Source organism: Stigmatopora nigra, chromosome 9 (assembly GCF_051989575.1).
Source record: "Stigmatopora nigra isolate UIUO_SnigA chromosome 9, RoL_Snig_1.1, whole genome shotgun sequence".
In the NCBI taxonomy this organism is placed as follows: Eukaryota; Metazoa; Chordata; class Actinopteri; order Syngnathiformes; family Syngnathidae; genus Stigmatopora; species Stigmatopora nigra.
This window is the reverse complement of record NC_135516.1, coordinates 6,478,318-6,497,715: the sequence shown is the minus strand read 5'-3', so window position 1 is coordinate 6,497,715 and position 19,398 is coordinate 6,478,318. Positions and strand designations below refer to the sequence as shown.

Below are 19,398 nucleotides of genomic sequence, written 5' to 3'. Positions count from 1 at the left end.
GTAATGTTTGTGTAACATTTTAACTTTTATCCTTTTAAAAAAAGAATGTTAAGCAGTAAATCTTCTTTTTCACATATCCAATAAAAGCTTTTTTTTTATTTAAAAAAAAATCCACCCTCCAAAAAAATCTTTTTATATACTCGTCAAATAAAACCATCACATCTGTACACTTTAGGAATCAAATGCGGTTCTTTAGATACTCGCTGATCTTATGCCACAACTGTAAATTTTGTAATTTTCCTCCCTCGGTCAGCTGGTGTGCTCCATCATTGCCGGAATTCTCCATTTTTGCTTCCTGGCTGCCTTTGCCTGGATGTGTCTGGAAGGCGTGCAGCTGTACCTCATGCTGGTGGAAGTGTTTGAGAGTGAGCACTCTCGCCGGAGGTATTACTACGTGGTCGGCTACTTCTTTCCGGCGGCAGTGGTTGGCATCTCGGCGGCCGTTGACTACCGGAGCTACGGAACACCACGAGCGTAAGTGCGCCAAACTGCTGCTCCCCTCCCCTTTCGGCTACTCGGTAATGATACTGATACCACAAAGCGGAGTGTACCTCGCTTTGGCCCAGCAGCAAATTTACACCCTGTCACCAGCTAAGAGCAGAGCTGCAACACTAATGAATGCACCAGCTTGCTACTCTGACCTGCTGGGCTTTTTATTCTTTGCACGCGGGTAATTGCCGACCTTGTCAGTTAAAAAAGTTTATGTGCTTCTTCTCTCCCTGGCCAGCAGAAAGAGAAGAAAAAAAACATGATTTGTAGAGCTGCTACACTCTAATTTAAAGGATTTTTTTTTTTGCATCTTCGTTTTTTTTACAGCTTTAGCACACATTTGTAGTTAAAGTAATCTAACCGCTTCCTCTGTGACCGTTGTCCAAAAGTATTAGAACAGTGATGCTGATTCCATTTGGGCTTGATGTTAAAAGGAGAGTATAAGAAAAAAGTTTAATAGTTTTTGCTGTAAGCAGCAGAATATGTTCATCAATTTTCTTCTGCTCATGAGTTGACTGTTCGTGGGGCAGAATTTTAAGTGAGGCAGGCCAGACTTCAAACTTCCACCCACTCAGTGAGGTTCACTTGACCCCGAGTATTGGGCAAGACACACGGGAAGCGACGTCACTCGCATTCAGTTCATGTTCTATAGCACAGGTGTCAAAGTAGTGGCTCGGGGGCCAAATATGGCCTGCCGCATCATTTTGTGTAGCCCGGGAAAGTCAATTCTGTGTGCCGACTTTCTGTTTTAGGACCAAATTAAAATGAAGAGTATAGATGTATATTACATTTCCGCATTTTCTCCCTGTTAAATCTATAATTGCTATTTTTGAATCCATATTTTCTTTGTTTTTAGTAAAAAAATCATTTTGTAAAATCTAAAAATATATATTAAAAAAGCTGTTGCCTTCGCCTGCCAGTACAATTGAACTATTGCATCTTACAATCTACTGATTGAAAGTTTTAGCAATTTTGAAACAGGTAATCACCCTATGCTTAGATGCAACATCAATACCAAACAGCTCACTGGGTGAAAAAGAAACAATCAGTGAGTGGGTGGTATTGTCTTAACTTGAGATGTAACTTTACCCCCTTTAAAATCAACATTTTGGATAATCCCAGAACAACTAATGAATTATAGTTGTTCAAAATGTGCCCTTGATATATTCACCTTGAACTGATTGTGTACACACCTTCAAAAAGACAGCCCTAATATCGTGATTCATCATGGGAATGAGAAAATAGTACGTAAATGTGTTCCCCCTTGGAATTAGAGGTGCTAATGTATACTTAGAGTGACAAGAGAAGCAACATGGGAGTATAGTGATGTACACGTGAATGCATACGTTGGAATGTAATGGGATTTTATGTACCTAACCACATTTCAAACCAAAGAATCAGTGAATAGGCACTGTATTGAATAACATCTGATTTTCATTTAGGTGCAATCAAGCATCTGAAAAGTGTGCTTGGTAGTGAGGGAGTTGAAAATGAAGTTTAAAGAAAACATCATCCAGATGGTCATGATTGGACTATATTTGGGTTTTATTTCATTTAAACTGACATTTGACAATTGATTAAGTAAATATCCATTCAATATTCAACACATCTTTATTCAGCAGAATTGCATTGGATCTTGTGCAGTTGATTCGTATTGCAATATGGAACTATAAATAAAATACTGGAGGAAAAAAAAAATTGACAATACCAGGCGCAATATGCCCGCTCCAAAAAAAAAAAAGCATTAGATTCAGAAACTCACATGAATCCTGCTTTAATTAGACAGGACAAAACGTTAGTGCTCAAGGATTATATTGAATTTTAAAGTGGACAGATGGGCCCATTCATAGCACATGGTTATTGTAGCTCTGAGTGTTAACTTGTACCAGTGCGGCTTGTTATCCCGACACATAACCTTGATTTGGCATTGATGGAATTTAATGAGCACCCCTTTTTGTCATGTAGGTGCTGGCTGAGGGTGGACAACCATTTCATCTGGAGTTTCATTGGACCTGTCACCGTTGTAATCCTGGTAAGTTCAGTTCCTCCAAAAAAAAAATAGCTTCCAAAACACCTGATAGATTTTTATTTGTAACACAAGCTGTCTGCAGATCAATTTGCATGAAAGCCAAGCTGTACCATTAGCGCTGCTGACATGAGGACATTAGCGGTGTCCAATCGGCTGTGAAAAATCCTCCGTAATCACAAACGATTTAGGGGTCGCGTTGAGGAGAAGGAGGAGTAGGGCAGTCTCATCAGGAGTCGTCTCGCGCGTGAAGGTCATTCCTTTGGTGAAAAAACAAGATGGAAACAGCGAGAGGGTGGGCCCAAAGACCTTTAGTGCAGCATAATGCTTCGTCCCCCAGCCAGAAACGCAATTTAGAAGACCTTTTGTTTGAACCTACCGATTTTTTTGTATTTTTTTATCAGGACTAAATTATAGAAATGGGATCTGACAGGTGGTTGAATGTGTAGATGTGTACTGAAGTGGTTTTGATACCTTCACTATTACCTTGAACTTTCTGCTATAGTTTCTGTCGTTCATCTATGATTCCACTCGTGGGCGATGACAGAGAGGAAACATGGACACGCACCTGTGTACACAAAACATCCGTGTCCATCTGTCCATAGCTTGTAAATTCATGTATAGCCTCGAAAAGTCTTTACTGGCATGGATGCTGATTTCCAAATGAATTTGGCAGAGGAGCAAGAGAGACCCTCAGAGCCTTTTCCTATCTATTTCAACCGGTGTTGTAGTCGGCACCTTAAATGCATCATGCAGACAAAAGTTAACCGCAGCGGAACCCCGAAAGCAAACCATCCGGAATATGGCGTCATGTGCCTTCTGGCCGTTGACTTTCCATGCATGATTCCTTTAGTTTCAGCTGCAAACAAACTTTTCGGGTTCAAATTCACTTACAGTATGCTGTTTCTGTGTGGTAAAATATAGTATATAATATGGGAAAACTATTACTATTTAAAAACTGTTGTAATTCATCTAACAGTGTCAAAGGCAGCCAATTACCTCCATTCAGAATAATACAGTAAAAATATATATATATATATATCCTAAAAAAGTGTCTTTTAGGAATAAACGGCTAGCCAAAAATGACCTAATTTTTCCTCAAATACTAAGCCCCCCCTTGTGTAACCAATTTGAATTCTTTTACATATTACTGCTTTTTACTTTTTTACATGTAATATTTCATATATATTGTACATATAATATATTCTTTTTTATTACTTGCAAAGAACTTTGAACCCCCCAAAAAAAGAAAAGAAAAATCAAGGCTTACACTTCAAAGGATTCTAGCCCACCTCCTCCACTCACACCCCCTCAGTAGATGCCTCCACCATCTGCAGCACTGAATAAACATCCCCTGCCACTTTAAGATGGAATACAGTGGGTGCCGTATATTTCAATTCTCTCCAGGCAGTTCATCAAGTTTTGAATTTGCTCACAAGAGTTTATCCTGGAATTCATTTCCAAGGTGTTATGTGAAAATAAGACCTGTCTCATTCCCTTCCCCCCCGACGCCAGCCCCTCCGGTACTTCACGTGACACACATCCGAGAATGTTCGAAAACATTACGGGATGAATGACTAGAAAATAATGATTCCTCCTCCTTTATTCGTTTTCCCTCAAGTGCTTGTCTGGATTCTTCGGTCTACGATTTCCCGATCGTTTTCACTCCCGCATTTGTGTGTGCTCCACATTAACCATATTGTCATCTACATTGAGGATCAGCGTCGTGGGATGTCGAGCACTCACATTAACCTCTTGTTAACCCCCGCTGCTGTTGCATCCCACTCTGAAATCTTAATGATCTACTGAGGTATTTAATTTTCCACTAGGTAAAGGTCCGCCGGCACGTAATGGTGGTTTTAGCGATTGAAAAAACTAATATAGACAAGAGCGAGTGGGTCAATGACTGCTTCAAATCCGATGCCGAGTGATTGTAACGAACCAATACGGGGGAGTCGATGGCGGAATCTGAGGCCGCTCTAAGTGCATGTTGTCGGACTCTGACGCTTGTTTGTTTTGACAGGTCAACGTCATCTTCCTTGTGGTCACCATGTACAAGATGGTCAGACATTCCACCTCCATGAAACCGGACTCCTCCAGGCTGGGGGGGATTAGGTAAGAGACATTCCTGGCACCATTAATGATTAGCAATACCGTGTGTATTCTGGTATTTCAAATTTGGATCATGGAGGAGTTTTAGCCAATTCAAATTTTATTTATACAGTACTTTTCATACATTAACTACACAGCTTCAGGTGGTTGACTACAAAAAAACTAGTATTTACTGTGTATGTTCATGTTTAAAGGCAAAATCAAAATACAAAAAACAGCCTTTCTATCTATATATATATATATATATATATATATATATATATATATATATATATATATATATATATATATATATATATATATATATATATATATATATATATATATATATATATATATATATATATATATATATATATATAATATATTTTATAGATATATATATCAATAGTTCATTTCATATATTGCAAAATCATTTTAATTCTTGTGACAGTGTCACTCGAACTTTGGTGCCTTTTTACCCGAGTTCTCGCAAAATGGGATCAACCGCACAAATTGTGGAAGGAAAAGCTCAAAAGTCATCGTCATAACAAGCCGACGTGATTAATGTCCCAATTTTTCTCATTTTTAACATTTTCCTTTTCATAGATTTCCTAAACAAAGCTTGTTTAGCTCACATTTGACTCCTCATCTCCAGCTGTCACATCCCATTAACTGCCACTAATTTGGGCTCTAACGCAAATCAGCCATGCGTGCACAAAAGTTAAACGGAAGGTTACATCCTCTGTGATTATTAGCTCAAATGCGGTCTTGCGAGTGCAATCGGCTGCCTTTCTCCACAAAGCGTCTCGGTTTTCCTGCTAAGGTTTCTTGGAGTCGTGCTTTCTCTCAGGGGGCGTCTCACTTGACTACGGTGTATCCATAAGGAGAAGCGGTCGTCATTGAAACTGACTGCGAAGTGATCGCATTTCCTCCTGGCTTTTACTGGGATCCGCTCAGGCAAAACATGCAACCTTTGTGGTCTCAGGACTCAGAAAGCACAATAGCTTGTACCACGTTTTATTCTAAATTCGTGTTCATAATGGAAAATGTCATCTAATTTTTTTTGTTTCTTCCTCTACTGTTTACCACCAGGTCATGGGTTTTAGGGGCATTTGCTCTTTTGTGTCTTTTGGGCCTGACGTGGTCCTTTGGCCTGTTTTTTCTCAACGATTCCTCCATTGTGATGGCGTACCTCTTCACCATCTTTAACACCCTTCAAGGAACGTTCATCTTCATTTTTCACTGCCTTCTCCAGAAGAAGGTAAGGTCTTCTCACCATAAGACTAAACGCCATTCTACACAAATGGTAATGCAATTGCACATAATGCAAAAAAACAGCTCTGACTCTTTCCTGGTTGATTTCTTCATTTTTAAACTTTGATTTTAATTTTCTAAAGTAAGCTAGATAAAGTTGGCGAAATAGTCATTTGAATGAGTAAAAAAAAAAAACGTAACCGGTACACCTTTTGTCCAAAAGTAACTATTTAATTTTATTCTCAATGCGAACATGAATCAAGATGATCGCTAGCTCTGAGTGAATCTGTCAGTCTAGTCATTGTGTCATTAATCAACAGGCACACGGTTGTCTGCTCCAAGGTAAGCTCTGCTATTGTGGTTTTTGTAATGATGGATGTAGCCTTCAGAGAGGCACGTTGCATCCTGCCGTCCCATTTGTATGAAAAATACTTTTTTAGTCAAATGTTTTCAAATTTCTGCAGTTTTATCTCTTCCATTTTCTTTGCTATTCTCTTCCCTTTCTTGGTGTGACATTGAAAAAGCTGTCAGCTCTTTGTGGCATTACATAAAAGATTTTGAACATGCACTTTAGTAATTGTTTTGTCCTAACCTGTCCTTTTTCTCACATAGGTCCGCAAAGAATACAGTAAATGTTTCCGTCAATCTCAATGCCGTGGCGCTCTATCGTCCGATGGCCCCCACGGATCCGTCAAGACAGCAACCTCTCGGACCACGGCCCGCTACTCTTCTGCTACTCAGGTGGGTAACGCAAAACACAAAGATCACACTATTTCTATTCTGATCCCCCACGTTTACACGCGTGCCATGCCAACAAGGTCTCACATGGAGTCCTATTGAGAAACCCCATTTTGACAAAACGTTACCGCATGCTCATCAAAAGAACCTCCACCCGCGGCGCTTCCCGGATTGATGCGTCCTTAGAGTGAAGCGTGTCGACACAGCGTGAATCAGTCATCTCAGTCAGTGGCGTTGGCGCTCTTTCCATTCAGGCACAAACCTCCAAGCACACAAGCACTAAAACTGCTCAAAAAGACAAAGTAGAAAGGAGATTAAAGTGTGTGCGCAGGTTGAGTGTTAAGAGGAAGGGAGCGTCTTCTGCATTCAAACATGGTAAAAACACTAGTAACATCTGGCGTGAGGTATAAAATACTTGTTGGACAGGAGACGTATTAAACTAAACAAGGCTTCCTTTCTGGCAGGGGAGTGATGCCGTTTTTCTTAAAGCCTTTGATTCTACCTCCAATTCAAATGTAATGGAGACATAGCACCCCGATTTTGTGCGCTGAGGTCACAGGTTTTAGAAACAAGATAAAGAGCAATTAAAGTAAGACTTGTTTCATTGTAATGCTTTCATCCAGTGATTATGATTTATTTAAAACCCTTACAAACTAGTCGTTTAACTCATTGGCTGCCATTCACTGGGGTAAATGACCAATCCTTTTTGACTGGGCGGGGCGATAAAATGGATTGGACTGCTGGTGCTATAAATGACACTGGAGCATTCATAGTCAATCTGTTGCTATCAATGGCTGTAATGGGTTAAATACTATGAAAAAAAAAACCTTATCTTATCTATTTTAATTTCATTTTCAGTGTCACTTTTTGATAAGTTGTCCACTGTAATGATACTTTCATAGATCTAAAAACTCTATCAACGAGACCAAAGTTTCCCAAAATTTTGAGTCAGGACATAAAATCAGACACTTGAGAACATTATTTAAGAGAAACAACATTTTTGTCAACGTTTGTTCAATTTATAAGCTAACAAAAGCACACTTAGATACACATTTTGGTCAGTACACAAACAGAAACATATGCCGTGGTATATGAATAATAATTTTTATCCCAATTAAGGAAAATTGGATAATTTCCCACAGGACCCCTGCTGTTCTTACATGAAACCTAAAGGTGCTGCAGGCACAGTGGTTGAAAATCTCTGCTTTAGATTCATTAGCGGAATGTGTGTGAAAAGAGAAGCACAGAGTGTTAAAACATATTTATTTTTGGATCCGTCGCGACACGTTTGCAAAACGATGTCGATTTCGGCAAGCCACTTAAACGCTAACGGCGACACTCTGTTGATCCGTTTCTCCCGCCGTATGCACGCAGAGCCGCATCAGGCGCATGTGGAACGATACGGTGAGGAAGCAGTCGGAGTCCTCCTTCATCTCGGGAGACATAAACAGCACCTCTACGCTCAACCAGGGTAAGCAAGGCGCCAGTCGCTATTCTCTTTGAGGCGTAGCCCACAATTTCTCGCTTTAATACAGGCAGTGATGGCGAGAAGACAGACATGAATGGTGTTCTTTTTGTTTTTTATTTTCCCTCTTAGCACACAAAAGCATATCAAACAATCTAGAACTTTTTCTCTCTGTCTTCCACTGTCTTTTGGATTAACTTTTTTAAAAAAATTGGGATTTTTTTTTTAGATCTGATGTCTTGAATTGCTGGTAATTGTGACAGGAGAGGACCCTTCTCACTCATCCGCAGCATATAGTGCTTGTCAGGAGGTAGGAAGGGAGGGTCAAGTGAGGTCAAAGCATGTTTTGGGATGCTGAGAAAGCTACTTGATGTGCCCTGCAGATTTTGGAACATTATTAGACATTTCTAGCTTTTTTTTGAGAAAAAAATACATGGCAGTGCAGAGAAAGTGGGAGATGTCGGCCTAAATTTAAACGAGGGAGAGGACTAGTTATATTCTTTACATTGGCTACATGCAGCGGGAGATAAGAATGCTGTTTTGTCTGGCGTCTCAACTGGATGCCTTTTGTGCAAGGAGGAATTTGTTTCGTTTAAATGCTGCGGATGATCGCCTTGTCAACACTTGTCGCGCTAAAATTGTTTGACTGCTTGTTTGGATTATATCAGGGTGATGTCTTTATCCCCGCTATGTGCTTTTTTGGGGTGCTTTAACTTTAGGGTGTTGAAATGCATGGGTTGCATTTAAAGCTTTGAAGAGTCTTCAATGGGAATTTAAGATGTAGTTTAACTGAGAAGTGTTGTTCATGTAAAATTAATATCAATTTAGATTGGACTGGAATTTTTTGGGGAAAGCAATATGCACGAATTTTGTCAGTGTATCGAGTGATAGATTATTTATTGTTGAGGACTGGCAGGGAATGAACATTCCTAGTTCGATTGGATCTGTCAATGGCAGCCATTAAATTAGGTTATTGGCTGTCATTGACGGGAATATATATATTTGGTTGGTTTGTGGTGTAAGCAATAAGGCTGGGTTAATTTGTCAGGGTGGGGTAGAAATTGTGGCTTCGAAACTTTTGGAAAGTTTATCTTTTGTAAATCAGTGCGGCGAGACACAGAGACTAAGATGATGATTTTAATGATGGTTTGTTGGTGTTATTGCATGGTTTATCAAGGTTGGGAAAATCTGCTCTACCGTTTAAAGTCAACATAATTACTTGCTAAAGCGTGTTTATTTCTTGAATCTTAAAAATCAGAGACAAGAAGTCAACTAAGAAAAATCATTGGGTTATTGAATTGTGCACACATCATTTGCAATGTGGCTGTGTTCAGAATCCCGCCTATCCCATGCCAACTCAAATTGGAATCAACACACAACTGCCAGTTTTTAAGGAGCCTCGAGTTAACCCTTAATCAAGTTCAGATGTTCAAGTAGGCTTTTCCAGACATTTTTTTTTGCACTTTCCAGCAGAAATCAGAATGTGTTGTGCCAACACTGGCTAGGGTTTAGAGCACTTTGTGATTCCCTCTGACTTAAGTTATGCCTTAGTTCTAACTGAAGAAAAACAGCCCCCATTTAGGGATAATAGCCAAAATTTCAACTTTGGTATTGTCAAACTATAACTCAGTCTCCCCACATGAAATCGGCAACATTTAAGTTAAGGAAAACCTGTTTGTGAAATCAGTAACTGAGCTTTGCGCTCCACAGCGTTTGTTTGGATTTTTTGAGGGTGCGGAGACCCCATTTATTATCTTGGCAATAGGGGTACACTGACTTTATTGGGGTGTTGAAGGCTTTTCCAAGACATCAGGCTGCCTTTTTTTCAATGCCTCGACTGACCTTAAAACATTTCCCCTTTCTCTTTTTGTTCTTTTGTTATTTCAGGCATGACGGGCAACTACCTTCTCACTAACCCCCTCCTGCGCACCCACGACACTAACCCTTATAACAACCTGCTGGCAGAGACGGTGGTGTGCAACACGCCCTCTCCGCCGACCTTTCACTCTCCAGGTGTGCACGTCTGCATGCGCTCTTTGTTTTCGTGTTATCATGTCAGAAGGTGTCTGTGAGAAGATAAAGCGAAAGTACAATAATTACACCCAGAAGACAGAGATATATTTTTATTCATAATTTAATCACAGGAAGTTAAGAAATCGACACAGTCGAATAACTACAATATGCATTTGCTCATTTAACTTAAGTTTATTATTACTTAGTATGACTAGGTACATAGTTTTTAATTAAATAATGAGAATTATTTGATTATTTGTCTTAAAAAGTGGAATTAATTCATACCAGTTTGTTTCCATATTAGGAAATCTCCCCAAATTACAAACTATTAAGAATTAAATCTCTATTTTAGAAGCAAAATATAAAATCTTACAAGAAAATGTAAGCGAAATCAGGAAATGACGTGATAATATTGATTTATAATTTCTTTCATTCTTTATTTTTGTTAATTCATTCATTTTACTGGCACAGTGATTGAGTGGGGTGTACGTCAGTCTCACAGTTCTGAGATTAAGGGTTCAATCCCAAACTCCGACTTCTCGTGTACTGTTCTCCCCTTGCCTACGTGGATTTTCTCCAAGTACCTCATTTTCCTCCCACATTTCAAAATCATTGAAGACTCAATTAAGGTCTATTTATGCCCTACAACGAGCTAGCAACCAGTTCAGGGTGTACACCCCATCTCCTGCTCATAGTTATCGAAGATAAACTCCAGCACCAAATTCATTTTTATCTCCTGTTTTTCCCCTTTGTTTGTCTGCTTCTAATCCACATTTGATTCAGCCTGTTACAGGAAAAAAAAAACAATTTGTTTACCACGTTTCTGTTTCAAGTTTGGTGCACAACATCAAGTTAACAACAGACTCATGAAAGATAAAAAGCTGAGGCCAGCCTTTGTGCTGAGCTAAAGTCTGCCACCTTCTTTTCAAACAAAGCTTTTGCCCGCGGGAATAAGGCGCCAACGGATCAGTCCGCCCCTCGTTAGTGGCACAAAAGTAGAGAAGAATGGAAAATCCCATTTTCTTGCATGTAATGTCTCCACCGCTTACGCTAAGACTGAATTTTAAAGCCAGCCATGCAACAAGTTGGCTGTAGTAAGCGTCCAAATTCAACTTAAACATTTAACTTATTGGCTGCAATAGACATCAATAAGCAACTAATCCATTTAGTTCTTATTTTTTAGCATTGTTGTATGACAGGTATTCTCAATGGTCGTTAAAAGCTTGCCAAAAAGGTGTGGCGTGGCATTTGGTGGCCGTTTATGAGCATGAGATGGGTTTTGCAACGCTTATCTTTGATTTAGTCAATGTTTGCTTGTGTCTACAGCGACCTAATTCCATGCTTGCGAATCCCAAGCATGCAAAAAAAAAAGCCAATCAAAGGGAAGAAAAGTAGTGCGTGATGCTGCGCGGGCACACGGTGGTAGCCCACAGATATTCGGCTCCATTTGATGATAAAAGAGAATGAAAAAACGGCAAGCAGCACAGTGATGAAAGCCCAACGTTGTAACAAAGAGTTTTACTTCACACTGTGTTTATATTCGTCCACTGACAGGCTATTTGCTCGCTACGCAATGAAGACCAAAAGATAAAACAACGGCAACTTAGTTTAACATCATCCAAAATTTAGCTCTTGTCCAGTAAGAGAATTGTCTTTGAACAACGTATTTTAACATTTTTTTTATAAGTGTTGTAGACTTTACATGAATAATATCGTATTTGTTTTTTGAAGTTTCTTTAAACAATGTTAAAATACATGTATTCTGGCTTTTTGTTTTCTTATAACTTTAGTGGTTCTTTTTTGGATTTTGGAGTGGATTTTTTTTGTTGGATTTATTTTAGAAATGTTTTACTTTTTAAAAAAGCAGGCCAGGTCATAACTAATGACAAAACAATTGGAGGGAATTTTCAGTATTCCTGTATAAAACATTTGTTACCAAATTTAGTGATAAATATTGCACCTTAAAATTCATAGTGCAATTTGTTCTACAACTATGACATATATATATATATATATATATATATATATATATATATATATATATATATATATATATATATATATATATATATATATATATATATATATATATATATATATATATATATATATATATATATATATATATATATATATATATATATATATATATATATATATATATATATATATATATATATATATATATATATATATATATATTTATACACGTATATATGTATTGCACTGCACTTGGTTCAAGTCTGTCATCTATCAGCAAGCCACTGCTAAAGCGGTAGGAGTATCATAAATACATATAGGTTATCGTATGAGCTTAATTAAATTACATTTAAACAGAAGTTGTTGATTGAGATGAAACATTTCTACTTGCTAGCTACGGCTCGCTCTTGCCTCTGGAGGAGCATTAGCCACATTTACGGCCGTATTTATGAGTCGATCAAAAAGCAATCTAACATATGGAGAGCTGTTTTCCAAGAAACCCAACGTCGGAATCCCGAGCGGCAGGAGACGCGAGCTTCTTTTCACATTTGGCCTGCTGTAATCGTTACATTTAGCGCCCTAGGGAGAGAGAAAAAGTCAGATCGTCATGTCTTATGAGTGTATTAATGCTAAGTAATGCTCGGCAGATGTTCCTCCCTGTGCCGTACGGCCTTTGAGAACATCCTGGATGAATTTTCCCCTGGAAAAATTCCCAGAGTGCAGCTGTTCCACCGATCACTATGTTCAGTTCCAATCATTCTTCAACACTCCCCACCCCACCTGCAAAGCTCCCAGGGGGCAACACATGAAGTTGCATTAATACATGCAAATTTAAGAGACATGTCCAATAATGACCTGACCTCCTTTCACCTCTCCTACTTCTCTTGCTTCTATTATTTTCTAGCAATCTCTTTCATGTTTGCTAACTGTCATCCTTTCATATTTTCTATTTGAATTCTTTTTTTTTTTTTTTTGGCGGAGCCAGCCTGCACTAAATTGTCAGCCTGCCCTCTTAGCCGCCTCATAAAATCATCTTGGTAAATCTAGGTGCATCAAACGAGAGTAATCATATCAAGGTTAGTGCGACTACTGGGGAAAACAAACAGCAGTAACAAAGAAAACACTCATGCTGCCTTCTCAAGGTTGAAAAAGGTTCTGGAAAAGCTCACTAAATGCCTTCACGCATACGTCAAATGAAACTGGGACCTGTTCTTCTATGTAATACTGACCTAATCATCGCCTTATGTTGCTTTTTAGTATCTCCAATTTTATTAATATGTAAATTATTTATCATGAACAGTAAAAAAAAAAAACATATTTAGTTGCCATTAGTAGGGGTGGGACATTTTATTCATTTTATACAACATAGTATATCACACTTAGAGAATGAATGCCTCAATTTAAGGTTTGTATTTTAAATACACATAATTTTAAATAATATGATCATTTTAACATTATTTTAATAATAGTATACTACCTTCCAATAATTCCATTTATTTAGGTTTATATTAATTTAAATGCTGTCTCATAGAAAGATAACAAACTAATTGCTAGATTATATAACCTAAAGGGAATAATAAGTATTACTTGAATATTATTCATCACGTTTGTAACTAAAATGTGTTTTTTAATGTCTCGGTTTAGTCCTGTAAGATGTGTAAATATAGAGTTAAGAAGTCTTTTAAAAAAAAAAAAAAGGGTCTGAAAAGTGCTTAAATGTGACACGCTGGAAAAGGAAGTCCAATATGTGTGCGAGTGCTTGCGTTTGCATGTGTGTCTTATGAAAAGCAAGTGCAAAGTCACGTCAATCAAAAGTAAAGGCTGGAAGGTTGGAATAATTGAAGCTAGCAGACCTGTGCTTGCCGCTGAGCCATTTCCTTCACCTGCTGAGTCTAGGATTCAGTCGTCCTTGCTTTTGTCCTCCTCCAAAATTGTCCAACACACACACAAAGCATTCTATTATCTTCTATTCCAAGGATACAAGTCGACTGAATCCAGAGCGCTTTTCACTGTTTTTCACGTTTGTTTTGTGTGTGTTTTTGAATTGAGTGATTTTGTTGTTTCTGCTGCAATTTTGAAAACTAGCATCTTTGTTTTTCACTTTTTTTGGGCACATCAGCTGTGCTTAGGCCAGATAACCTGAGCAGACGCACTTGATGTGAGTGGTGGCGAAGTGAGTCATTGCACCGTGCTCGTGTGTGTCGTGCCATGTGTGTATGTTTATTGGGGGGCTCCACAGAGGTGCTTGGCCATCTGTGTTCCATGCCACTCATTTTATTTTGTTGTATCTTCTTTTAACGGCTGAAATGTTTTATTCAATGTTCATGTTTAACACGCCCGCAGTCATCCATCCGTTGCTTTTCTCCCATTGTGACTCCTGCTGCTTTGTGTATTGCTGTGTTGTTCACTCACTGTTGCCTGTGCGATGCTTTATGATCCTTTTTTGGTTTGTTCACGTCCTGCCATCTCTTTTCATGACTCCGATATTGTTCAGGATCAGCTCTCTAGTTTTTGTTCCACAAGGAAATACTGTACATGGGATTGGGAATGGCTGGGTGTTGGGTCGAATGGGTCACAGAATGGGTGGTTAATTATTTATCTGTTTGTGTGTGTGTGTGGATATATATGTATGGAAGTGTAGGATGTGTTTATGTCTCCATGTGTGTATATCTTGTATGTATGCTATATGTATAAATGCATAATAGATGTATTTATACTCTACTTGAATACAGTTACTTGTTTGTGTACATATCTAAAGATGTGCGCATGTGTGTGTGTGTGTGTGTGTGTGTGTGTGTGTGTGTGTGTGTGTGCAGTTCAGATTATGCTTATACATTGAATATATACTTTGGTATGTTGTATTTTATATTGTGTTAGTTAGTTAATGACTTCCTTTTTATATGACATATTACTCTTATTTTTCTATATTTGTTCTTGTTGATGTTGTAGAATTGAAAAGGTTCTCTGGGAATCTTTCTTGCACAGAAATTACAATGAAATGTGTTTTTATTATTTATTTAATGTTATTATTTTTCATTTTATATTACTAAGCAATTTTTATTTTTTTTTATTTTTTACAAACCAGTCACTTCTCTGGTATAAGCTGTATATATATTTTAGAAATGTCATTCTTCTTTTCTTCAAAGTTTGTGAATATATAGCAGGGGTGGCAAATAAGTCACATACAAAGAGCAAACAATTTTAACCATGAGAGTCAAAAAGCCACACTATGTAGTGATGTGCCAAAACAACTAGACAGACACACACACAAAAAGACAACACAAAATTATTCTCCATAACACTTTCTTCCCGTTACAAAACAACGTGTTCATTTCAAGGTCAGTGTCCACCATCGACACACACAACAAATCAGATTTCAGTCTGTTTTAAGAAAGAATAAAAATAAGAGAAACACAAAACGAGGCAAAGAGCCACACTATATCCAAAATATGATAAGAGGCAAATAGCCACATTCATATTTTGGCCGAGAACCACGTGTTCACCACCCCTGATATATATCGATCAATCATTTTTCTTTAAAAAAAAAGCTTTTATTTCCATATTCTGCATTCTGATGTTTACCAAACCACCAAAAAATGCCATCCTTTGTATCGTGTTTTCTTTATTTTTAAATGAACTCATTTTTGAGAGGTATAGCAGCATTATATTGGCTCAATGGAGAGAGCAAGGGTCCTGAGCAGTATCAGGTTCATATGAGTGGTGTACATATTAAGTGGGATCTGGGTATAAAGGCAGTAAATGTCATCTCATGTGTTCCTCCTGTGCCATTTTTTGCAGGACAGCAGTCTCTGAGCAACAGCAGGGACATCAGCGCCATGGACACCCTCCCCCTCAACGGCAACTTCAACAACAGCTACTCCCTTCGCGACGAGGACTATGAAGCCGTCGGCGTACGCGTCCCCCCACCTGACATGGGGGGCCTCAACCTAGACGACGCCGCCTTTGAGAAGATGATCATATCGGAGATTGTGCATAACAACTTGCGGCCTCGCGCCGTCCCCAGAAGTCGTGCCGACGCCCAACGAGACAGGGGTCCGACGCTAGCCCCGCAAACCCGGGCGGCCGCCGACCGGGGCGGCGGGAGCGGCAGCGAAGACGACGCCATCGAGCCAGATCGAGTTGAGGCCTCGTCCTCGCAGAGAGGGAGCGTTCAAGAAGGCCACCCGCCCCTGGAGTTGCTCCTGCACCCACACCACAAGGAGACCCTGGAGGCTCCCCTCCTACCCCAAAGAACTCACTCTCTGCTCTACAGCGCTCAAAAGGCCCCTAGACAGCTGACGGGCCAAGTGGAGACCCTGACAACGGGCGAGGAAACGGGCAACAACAACAACAGAGACTCGCTTTACACCAGCATGCCCAACTTGAGGGATTCACCCTCCGCTTCGCCGTACCCCACCGAAGAGGAGGAGGAGGACGAAGACGAGCTTTCCCCCTCCACCAGGAGCGATGGCGAGGACACGTACCATAAAAGTATGCCCGAGCTCGGCGACGCCCCGCCGCTCTCCTACTACCACATAAACCGAGTGCCCAGCGACGGCTGCGTCCCTCCGCCGCCGCCGCCGCCGCCCGCAAACCAAGAGGGGGACGCAGCCGGCGACGGACAGATGCAGATCATTACTAGTCTCTGAGATCAGACTCCAGCCAGGTTGAGCGTTTTTTTTTTTTGCTTGATGTCAAGCCAGAAGCCGAGTCGGCCTTCGCACTCTACAAGCGTCGCAGGTAACTGGCGCATTGTTGGGTGGGTAAAGGAATGAATCGACTTTCTTTTTTTTGTTTTTTTTCCCCACATGGAATTTGTGGACACTTAAAAAAAAACCTGTTCTTCTGAGGTCTGAATGTGGACAGTGAATACCCTGCTGTAGGACTACAAAGGTGCACAGACTGTGGGAAAGATGAAAAGGTTTGAATATTCTTTATCCTGACGCAAGACTAGACTTTCTACAGAACCCCACTGTTGTGATTGTAAAGTAATGAAACCACTAATTCAGACTCAGGCCTTATATTTTCTCTATTGCACAAAACTGTTGGCAGAGTAACAGCTAAAGAATTTATATTTTGCTGCACCTCTTGTGTAAAAAGAAGTTTAGAAGAAAGTTTTTCAAATATCTGGACAAAAAAAAAAAGGAATACATAATGTGGTTAAAAAATAATAGGAAAAGGCAACCATTCAGTAGTTTAAGCCTCTCTTCCATGTTAATAGAATTCTCCATTTAAGGTTAATAATTAAAGGGAGGACATTTCCTTTTGTTCCCTTTCACACTTGACTTGTTGTATGTTTAAATATGTTTTAAAATGAGAAAAAAATCTGTATTTGGAAAGAGAAACAAATTCATACGCTCACGTGTCAGCTTGTGAAGTGTTTAATTGCTTTCGTGGACAACTATTTTGAAGGAAACGTGTCACCAAGACTTTTGTTTGCCGACACTTCCTTTGGAAATTTTGCTTGTTAATTTATTAACGGACGTATTTGGTTTTTAAAAAAAAAAAAGTGCAAAAGATGTTACGGCACTGATTAGGTTCATGTCCATTTTTTTTGTAAGAGCCGTTTGTCAACAGATATTTAATTCAACTCCTGTTTGATATTAAATAAATGTGACTTTTTTTCTTGTTCATAAAGGTCCTTTTTGTTTTTCTCAGCAGAAAATTTGGTTTCGCGTGTCCGATTTCTAAATCATGCCTCGTAAGTGCAAAACAAACAAAAAATACATTTGAATTTGAAATCTAATCAGTTTTGTGGGATACTTGAGTTATCGAACTAACGGTGCTGTAAAAGCTGGCGGCACTGCTCCATTTTTTTTTCCCTAGTCTCTCCGGGTCTGTTCTTGCTTACTCACCGATTTTGAGTACGCTTTTGAGGTCATTACATAATTTTTTTGTCATATTCTGAGTTCTACACTAGAAGGGTTTGCATTTTATTGGTAAAGAGACATTTACTCAATGTTACTGATGATGCTGGGAAATTTTGTGAATTATCGTTCCTTGAAAACATGTCCGAAATCAAAGGTTTGGAGGCAATTAGTTTTTTTTGTAATTTGGCATTTCTGAAGTCTGACAGTGCCAAAGTGGTTGATTTATATTTCATAATTCTCTGTAGTGTTCCAATAAGAATCTGGCAACATAGCCGTTGTAAGCAAACAAATAGAGAAAGTCCCTTTTTTTATTACTGCTGTTTGGTCAAAGGAAATTCGTAATATTGTCCTAATTATTAACACAATTTACTATCAATATTTATTAAACATTTCAGAGATCAAAGGATTTGTTCCTTTTTCTTCCACAAGAAGACAAATTATAAGTTAAGAGGGATGATGTCACTTGTTTGTTAAGCATGGGCAATCATAAATAGTGCCGAGTTTAAGCCAAAATACTCTTGAGAAACAAAATTTAGAGCCAAAGCCATCTGGCAACAAGCTCTACCAATTTTCAAGGGATGTTGTAAATGTATTCTGTAAAGGTTATTGGCCTTTCCAGCCTTTCTGTAGCCAAATGATTGCGTGTATGAATGTAAATATTCTCAGCCCAAAAATTAGAATTAGGAGTGGCATGTTGGACAGATGTGTAGAAAGACACGTAAATGTCCTCTGACATTTTATTTCATGGCTTCAGTGGTAACATTTAAATTCAGATGAGACGAAGAAGCCTGACATAATTAGTGCGAATAAAGAGTTTGATGGGTTTGTCTTCAAGCAGTGGGACATTTGTCTGATTTTTGCGCTACGGGTTCAATTATAAATCAGTGAGGTGTGCATGGAGCTTTCAAATTTATGGTTGGTTCCAATGACCCTGTAAGTTAGCGCTATAAATGACATCACTTGCCATGTTGCTGCTCCAGTTAGGAAATCAGAAACTCAAATTGGAACCTTTCTGAAAGCTATTCTCGCCTTGGCCCAATGTAAACTATTTCTGGACAAAATGTAGGAACCTAAGGGAAAGATAGATGAAGATAGATGTATACAAGGTCGTTGTAGTAGCCTAGTTTACAGACATGTGTTCATTATGTACTTGTGTAGAGGTGGACAATACATTTGCTATCAAGTTTTCAATAGACATTAGAAAATCTACCATAACCTGTCAAATGTTGATGATGAATGATGTAGAATGTAAAAGTGTGATTTAGATTTTTGTTTTCTCTGCAGGGAGTAATTGTGCCCACACTCAGCTGTGATGGGCTCCGGCTCCCTAGTCAACCTTGTATGGTTTAACAGGACGTAAGATGAATGAATTCTTTTTTTTAATTTGGACAATTTTTTTTTTAAAATGGTAAACTTGGACTAAACTTTAGATTCAAGACAAAACATTTTTATTGTGTTGTTATTCTCAC

The 19,398-nt window shown here is 38.9% G+C and overlaps 1 protein-coding gene across 11 annotated transcripts in view; it reads left to right on the top strand.

Moving 5' to 3' along the window:
* adgrl2b.1 (adhesion G protein-coupled receptor L2b, tandem duplicate 1) overlaps positions 1–18,332 on the top strand; it is a 70,037-nt gene extending 51,705 nt beyond the window's left edge. For 4 of the 11 annotated variants that reach the window (XM_077723950.1, XM_077723949.1, XM_077723954.1 and 1 more), the window contains 8 exons: positions 254–474; positions 2,455–2,521; positions 4,539–4,630; positions 5,702–5,870; positions 6,476–6,604; positions 7,976–8,072; positions 9,954–10,079; positions 15,858–18,332. In XM_077723950.1, coding sequence (XP_077580076.1) covers positions 254–474; positions 2,455–2,521; positions 4,539–4,630; positions 5,702–5,870; positions 6,476–6,604; positions 7,976–8,072; positions 9,954–10,079; positions 15,858–16,708 — 1,752 coding nt within the window. In that variant the 3' untranslated portion in view covers positions 16,709–18,332. Of the gene's footprint in view, positions 1–253; positions 475–2,454; positions 2,522–4,538; positions 4,631–5,701; positions 5,871–6,475; positions 6,605–7,975; positions 8,073–9,953; positions 10,080–14,178; positions 14,233–15,857 lie in introns of all 11 variants that reach the window. The other 7 variants (XM_077723953.1, XM_077723951.1, XM_077723957.1 and 4 more) reach the window with 6 other exon arrangements.
* The last annotated feature ends 1,066 nt before the right edge of the window (positions 18,333–19,398 follow it).